Source organism: Miscanthus floridulus, chromosome 8 (genome assembly GCF_019320115.1).
Source record: "Miscanthus floridulus cultivar M001 chromosome 8, ASM1932011v1, whole genome shotgun sequence".
In the NCBI taxonomy this organism is placed as follows: domain Eukaryota; kingdom Viridiplantae; phylum Streptophyta; class Magnoliopsida; order Poales; family Poaceae; genus Miscanthus; species Miscanthus floridulus.
Genome location: NC_089587.1, coordinates 28596450 through 28604350, shown reverse-complemented (window position 1 = coordinate 28604350; position 7901 = coordinate 28596450). Strand labels below are relative to the sequence as shown.

The window sequence follows — 7901 nt, the reverse complement described above, 5'->3', positions numbered from 1 at the left end:
GTCACAAGCATAGTACGCACTACCGGCTGAATTTTTGGTCTCGCCAACCTGCAGAAGATCCTTAGAAATATTCCGCATAAGCATATTCACTAAGCACCAGATTAGCTAATCGCGAAGACGCCAGACGCTTCCTTAATCACGAAGGCGCCTCAGACGATGACTTCGTCTCGAAGGCTTCTTCAGACGATAAGGCTCACTCCTTCAGACTTCAGACAATAAGTATGAAGGACGCTCCCTCCATGCTATAAAGAGGGACGTCGGACGCATTCATTGATCATCGAATGCTCAAGCAGAAGACAACCACCGAAGCCTCAGACATCCGCTCTCATCCACCACCCACTCCACCCACACACATACACCATAAACATATAATCTCAGAAGCTCTCTGAGAATCAATTCACCATTAGTAGTAATACTCCACTACCGTTGTATCACTCCACTTTATATATATATATATATATATATATATATATATATATATTTTTTTTTCCTGCTAAAACTTAACCCACGTACAAACAAGCTAGATGTACAAAGGAACTAAGATTAAGATTTCTCTTTCTCCGTTCGTTCCGGATAGAGTACACTCCTTATGTTTTACAACAGGTAGGTACTCCGTAGTACTCACAGGGGGACGCAAGGAAAGCAAGCAAACATCACCAGACGGACCTGCCTAAACCAAAGGCTTTACACTTTGTACCACCTCCTAGTTATTCCGCTTGCACGCGTGCGGCGTGCCTGTACACACGGGGGTGCTCCGGCGGTCGCCGCCGGCGCCCACGAGTCACAAGGCACGCACGGACGCGATCGGCTTGTATTGTACCAGGCTACCAGCCCGGCCGGAGAGCTCTCTATCTTGGGTTGTCTAGGCCTCCGTCAGCGTCCGCCGTTGGCACGAACAGCCCAAAGCAATTCGGGAGGGGTAGGCGGGTAACTAACGACGAAGAACGCACACGACGACAAGCGACCACCGCTCGGATTGCCGCCCCGACCGCCATCAGTAGCCGCTGTTGACGGGGAACAAGTACGGCGGTGGCTGCAGGTAATCGCCGCAGAACCCGACGTCATCTTCGCCTCCGCCGGTGCTATAGAACCCGCCGAAGTCGAAGGCGCCGTCGCTGGCGCCGCCGCTGCCGCCGGCATCAAGCAGCATCCGCGCCCTCTTGATGTTCGCGCCGTCGTCCGACTCCGTGGTGGCGAACCCGGCTGCGTCGCTTCCGGCGGCACCGCCGCCCCCGGAGACGAGGCGGCGCAGCACCTGCGGGTCGCCCGCGACCTTGACGAGGAACGCGAGCATCTGCTTGGGCCGGCGCTCCGTCTCCTGCACGCGGCGCCACATCGCGGCCACCTGCTCCTCGATGGCCCGCTGCTCCCGCCGCAGCCGGACCACCTCCATGGCCACCGCGTCCTCGTCCACGGCGTTGCCGCCGTCGTCCTTGTTGCGCTTGCCGCCGCCGCTGCTCCGGCGGACGATCTGGCTCAGCAGGTGCGCCTGCCCGCGCAGGAACGACACGTGCGCGAACTCCCACCGGTCCGGATCCACCTTCCGGAAGCCCTGCAGGGTACAATTCAACAGCAGGCCGTCGATCAGGTTCACCGGTCAAGAACAGAACAATCACCTGATCGAGTATTCGACTCGAGTGACCAGTATACAGGACAGACGTAGGTGTTGAGCTGGCGCACGAAGCTGGAGAAGTTGGAGTGCTTGAAGTGCGCGGGCAGCAGCTTCTGCGAGAAGACGAAGGGGTCGGCCACGACGACGCTGTTGTTGTCCCTGCCCCACGCGATCACGCCGTCGGTCGCCGGGTCGTCCACCATGCGGTACGTCTTGGCCACGAACGGCGCCACACCGGCCGCGTCCACGCCCGCGCCGCCGCCGTTCGTCGCCATGGTTGTATTGTCCATTACGCACAGTCCCTTCACTGCTGCGCTGATCCCAACAGGTATACTAGTGGCGTGTGGCTGTATATATATAGTATATATACTCTCGCCGCCGAGCGCCGACGGTGGCTAGGCTAGGCTATTGGCGTGTTGGTTGCTATTTGTGGCAATGGTGGTGGGCGCGGAAAGGGAAAGGGAAAGGGGGAGGCGAGTAGGCGAGTGCCGGAGCCCGAGATGGCCAAGGCGAGGAGGGTGACGAGCGGCATCATATACTACTTGTGGTGGGGTGGGTGCTCACCACTTCATCAGGATCAGGAGGGGCGAGAGGGACAGCTGCCAAGTCAGGCCGGACGCGTGTCCCAGGCCTGGAGCCTTCCTGCAGCCACAAGTTCCGTGGACCCCCGGAGCCGCGCATGTCTCTGCCTGACCGCTCGCCGAGCTTGAAAGAGCGTCGGCCGCACGATGCCGCGGGGCCCTTTGCCCGTGTTTTTTTTCGGCCGAATCGGTGGCCTCGTGGCCTGGGGATCCCGTTCTTGCTGGCGCGCGGGCATTGGGACACGGCTTTCGGTCTGGCCCGGACCGCAGGAGCCACTGTACGGCAGAGAAGAAAAATGCCCCGCCCTCGGGAAAATTCGTCAGTGAGGGTCACCTCCATCCTTGCAGTTGTGTAACTGGTGTCGGTGAAAATTCGTCAGTTCCGTCGTGCACAATGCACGTGTCAAATCCTTTAAACCCATCCATCATCGACCTTCACGAGTGGGGGAGTGTGCTGCTGCTGCCTCCTCCTCTGCACCGCGAACGGCCAGTCGGGGTCGAGTTGCCCGTTCGGCATTCCCTTCCCTCCTGCCTGGGCACCCGCGTCCGTGGCAGCAGGGAGGCAGTGCCCTCCTCTCCCGTGCGCACACGTCCTCCGCGCAGGCGGCAGCGGCAGGTCAGTGGTCGGTCTTCTCTTCGTCGTAGCTGCTGCTCCTACCGCTCCTCTTCTTTATTAGCAGGTGTAGGGGCCGTGCCCTCCCGGGGGACACACGTTGCCACGCAGGCGCCGCACGTGTACGTACTACACAATCTCTTAAAAGACGAAATCTGCACAAATCTAGACGGGCTCAAACGACGGTGGATTATAAGAGCAAAGGTAATAATACAGCCGGCTCGCTGGCCGTAAGGTTCCTTGTATTTTTCTCTTAGCCCACTCATATAATAGTTAGCTCTTTATAGTTAATATATGGCCCACTTATCTCTCTCACATACTTTCTTGGTTTTTGTGTCCAAGCCGGCTGTAAGCTTACAGCTCTCTCCTCTCCTCTCTCCTCCCCTTTCTCCTCCACCTCAGTATTTAGTCGGCTTACAGCCTGCTATTATACTTGCTCTAAGCTAGTACTGCTGGTTGATTTGATGTGGAAGAAAAATATTATTGCAGTTTATAATCCCGATCTTATAAGCCCAAACAAACACGTTATAGCATCCTATTTTGCCACGTGTCCTTCGAACACGAATCCGCAGGGTCTCTCACCCGCTAAGCTACGAACTGGATCATCGGTCATCGCGAATTCTCGAGAACCTGCCTTCCCCTGCGCGGTTGCGCCTTGAACTGAACTGTCCTTGCTCGTGCAGTCGTGCTCATGCGCCGCCAGTTGCCCTGTTCACGCGCCGCCGGCTACCGCACTCTCCGCACCTCGTCGGATGCGTCAGAACCCGATTTCGTTGCCGCCTGTTCCTCCGCCCGCCCCGCTCGCACCTGGCCGCGCGGCGCGGCGTGGCGGGCTCGATGCTGAGAGGGAACAAGATGCGAAATCAGGATGGCCGCGCTTCTCGGACTCGCGGCTGATTGGCTGGGCGGCTACGCCAAAGACGTCGAAGCCATGGTTGTCCCTTTGTCGGCCGCCACGGCCTGGTGGCAGCACGTAACACCCGCGAGCTCGAGCCGCACAACTGACCACAGGAACAAAACCTGCATCGGTGTCAGCGCTCTGCCAAAGGCGATGCTGGCTCGGCAAGCTCTCCACCACCACCACCAGCTCTCAGCTCCCGACCTCTCATGCTCTTACACATCGCCTAGCGTGGGACGGTGGGAGGTCTGAACACACAGTACCTGCCCACATTCTGTTCGATGAAAAGCGCCTCAAGCAGGCCGTGTCTTCCCAGACATCCTTTTGCGTGCAGCAATACAAGGTAGATCTCATCGAGGATTGATTGATTATCTATTCCTTACCCACATATAAAATCTTCATGCATTTGGAGTAGGACTAAGATATATGAAGCTAAATAATATAGATACAACAATTGCCTTACTAAGCACAAAAAACTTTTCCGATATAGCTTTTTACTGAAGCTAAAGTTTACCTGTTTTTTTTTTGGTATACAGAGTGTGTAACTACATTTCTCAGCTGAGCAGCCCTTTTTTGGATTTTCAAGTTGTAGAAAAATTGTTCACGAGATTTTTTTTTAGAAAGGCGGCAAGAGCTTTGCCGTATTTTTATTAGAGATAGAAACAGAAAAAGAAAAAAAATACAAACTAGACCATGCGACAAAAACGCGCCACTAAAACGGTCTCGCGACCGTCCCCTCGACCTGTTAACCAACTGACCCGAAACAAGCAGACAAAACCATGAAACAAAACGGAAGAAGAAAGCCTGGCCGAACTATTGAGCAGGCACTAGGAATGATGGGTCCACCCATTGTTTCCTGTTGCCAGCTGGTACTGCTCTATTTCTTCCTTGCAAAGAAGAGCGACTTGTCTTGGCTGCAACGATTTGTTTTGAAAAATTCTTCTGTTTCGCTCCTTCCACACGTTCCACCATAAGTAAATCATTATACTGTCAAATGTTTTCCTCCTATCTTTTGTCAATCTTGGCGCATGTGTTCACGAGATTACCGAAGCACTTCACCCATTGAACTAAATCAATAACCCTGAATCATAGGAATGATATAAAAGGAAACCCCTGCCAGCAACTGAATCCCTGAAAAGTTTCATGCATGTCTAAATGCCCCTCTTGTTTTTGTGTCTTCAATATAAAAGCCATGAAGAGTACTGCTGTTGCATAGAAAAGCAATGTAATAAAAAGTACATTGTTTATTGGTATATCGGTGATGCCTGCTTATAGTTAAGTTTTAGAGGTGTCTCCAGCTTGCAAGGCTGCATTATAGTTTTGCTTACTACAAAAATTAGCAACTATTGCCATTTTTATTGAGTGTAAGCCTATTTTAATTAGCATGAGAATGCTATTATGTTTCTGTCTTCAGTCTGAGATAAATTGTTTTATAAATGAGAAAATAGTTCTTGCATATATTCTTGAAGACCATGACGCGGTGGCGTTGGTCCAGTGAGTTCTCCCTATCCACAGATTGAAGAAGAAATCGGTGTTTTTCAACAACATTATGCATCTTTTTAAGTGTCTTCGGCATGTATTTGATGATTGATTAAAAATAACAATTTGACCACATCACCACAACACACAAACCGGTACTACTTGTTAGAACTTATCAGATAATGAGCAATGAATTTCTCAAGTCCATCTTAAGACACATCCAATAACAGTAACAGGTAGAAATTTGCTCATGGCTACTCTTAGTGACCTTATTTTCCCTTTATTATTAAGCTTATTTTTGATAAAAGCATGAGCTCAAAAAATGGCTTTGATTGTAGAGAACTTATCTTTGGCTGAACTAACTGTCAGCTTCAATAAATTACCATCAATGTCTGAAACGCCTTGGTGACATACAGCTGCTGCGCTTCCACGTCCAATGCGTCCTTCCAAACGGGCTTTTCTGTAGGATTGGTCGCTTGGGGTCTGTGCTGTGGACACGGGGAAAGCGAAACGAGAGGTGCGGTGCGGGGCCTTGACTGAAGGGAGCCCCTTCACTGCCCACCGCGCGAGCTCTGCTCGTCCGTCCATGGACCATGGGTCATGCCACTGTTTGTCGTCGAGCTGGTGGGGCCAAGCCCCCCGGACTCGAGGCCCCCCCAGCCGCGGCAGGTAGCCCGGGATCGAAACGCCTTCAGCTCGGCGCCCCAACCCCTGTCGCTGTCGCGTGTCTGCGTCAACACCGGGGCACGCGTGGCGGGCAGGTGCGGCGGCCTACTATTTCAAGGCCGTAGCGTCATCTGTTACCGCTGCTATCGGTTACCGTATGTAGTAACGTCATTTGACCGTGACCTGTTGCACAGTGCACACTAGCTAGACCATACGTTCGGACTACCATTATATTAGGCGTTGTTTAGTTTCACCCTAAATTTCCAAAAAGTGCTACCGTACCTGTCACATCGAATGTTTGCGACCCGTGCATAGAGCATTAAATGTAGATGAAAAAAAACTAATTGCACAGTTTGGTGGGAAATTACGAGACGAACGTTTTGAGTCTAATTAGTCCATGATTAAACACTAATTACCAAATAAAAACGAAAGTGCTACAGTAGCCCCAAATTCCAACTTCCTACAACTAAACAAGCCCTTAGCCTTGTCTATGTGGTTGTTTTTCTTAACCAAATCTGTATGCGGACGGTTGGTTGGTTTGAATCAGCAACATTTAGGGTTTCCAGCTGCAAGCAAGTGATGCAACGAAAAAGCGTGGCAGGTCGTGATCAACCGCGGGCGGGTACGTGGCGGCCAGGAGCAGGCCCTGCTGGGCCCCTATGTGAGTAATTGTCAAGCCGTAACATCAGCATTTGTCTTTTCTTCTTCTTCTTTTGTGCACCGTTATCTTTTTTCAGGATCTCGTGTTGTCAGCTTTGGGAGCCTGACCAAAAATACAAAAAAAAAAGCAGTACAAATGTAGCAGAAGTACACGCACGTCACAAGCACTCAGCGCGGGGGCAGTCGCTGTGACCACCTGGCAATCCTGGTGAATTCCACTGCCGATGAATAGTGCCCTCCCGTTTCCTACACTCAGATCACTGCTCATCCACAGCCTTCCTCGCCTGACCGTCCGATCAGCCGTCCAGCCGCGTGATGCCTGCCACCATCGAGCGCGCGCCCCAATAGCCCTATCTACGCGTCCGCATCGCCCACCAAAAAAATACCGCCCCCAAAGAAAGAAAAGAAACCTGCCTCGAGCCTCCGCCGCCGCCGAGCCGTACGCTGCTGCCTCCACGCTCCTGCCGCCTCCGCCCACTGTGCGACGCCGGAACGCCGCCCCGCCTGCGCCCTCCGCTTGCCGACCGGCGCGGCCAGGCCTCGCAGAGCGCCGCTGCGCCCTGCCTCGGTGCTGCCGCCGGGCCGCTCCCTTCCTTCCTCTTTGTTCTGCCATGACTGCGGTCTCCGCCTCCCTTCTTCGTTGCAGCGAGCAAGGTCGCCTCTCCTTCTCCCGCTCCCCTTCCTGCGGGGATCTGCCCTCCTCTCTCCTCTTCCTTGCAGCGAGCAAGGTCACCTTGACGGCTGCGTGCGTGCCCAGGTGGGGAAAAAACTATTCCTCTTTTGACTGTTTGCGCAGGTCTGTATGCCTATCGCCTTCAACGTTGTCTCACGCTGCGCCCCCCAAAAATCCAGGTATTCTTGGTGGACAACAGCCAATCTTGGCCTAGACGTGTTTCAGTGTTCTCCGATCCCACTAGCTTAGTTGCGCAAATTTTACTTCCCAAGTTATTCTAAACTAAATCCTGACCTACACTGCTAACGTAGGTTGTGCCATGGCGCATAAGAACTAAATAAATATCATATGCCTTCTCTGTCTCATGCGCAATGTAGTCATATTTGTTATGGAATCGTCCTATTTCCACCCTGGTTATTTCAGATAGTTTTCCCTAAACGTAAAATTACTTTAGTTTCGTATACTTCCTCTATGTCTTGGACTGCCTTCTTGAGTCCTGCTCATTAGTCCTAATTCGGTGTCAACATGTTTGTCAGTGCTTTGTGTTTCTAAGTATTAGCAACAGCTAAACTCATTTATCTACTGCTTGCGGTTGATTCACATTCTTACTGTTCTGCCTCAGCTCTGGACCATTGCATTGGGGCCTTATAATGCAGCTCCGGACCCATACGGTGTCTCCACTCTGAAATTATCATGGGATATTACAGCAAAGGTTTGTT

The 7901-nt window shown here is 52.4% G+C and overlaps 1 protein-coding gene across 2 annotated transcripts; it reads right to left on the bottom strand.

The window, feature by feature from the left end:
- Positions 1-538: 538 nt before the first annotated feature.
- Positions 539-2129, bottom strand: LOC136476059 (heat stress transcription factor C-2a-like). Of its 2 annotated transcripts, none has more exons than XM_066473739.1 (2): positions 1651-2129; positions 539-1552 (listed from the first exon to the last, which is right to left on the bottom strand). In XM_066473739.1, exons 1-2 carry the CDS (start codon positions 1900-1902, stop codon positions 995-997), a joined length of 810 nt encoding a protein of 269 aa, XP_066329836.1. In that variant the 5' UTR covers positions 1903-2129; the 3' UTR covers positions 539-994. The 2 variants fall into 2 exon arrangements, with proteins under 2 accessions (XP_066329836.1, XP_066329837.1); XM_066473740.1 differs by having other exon boundaries at positions 1660-2128.
- Between the last annotated feature and the right edge of the window lie 5772 nt (positions 2130-7901).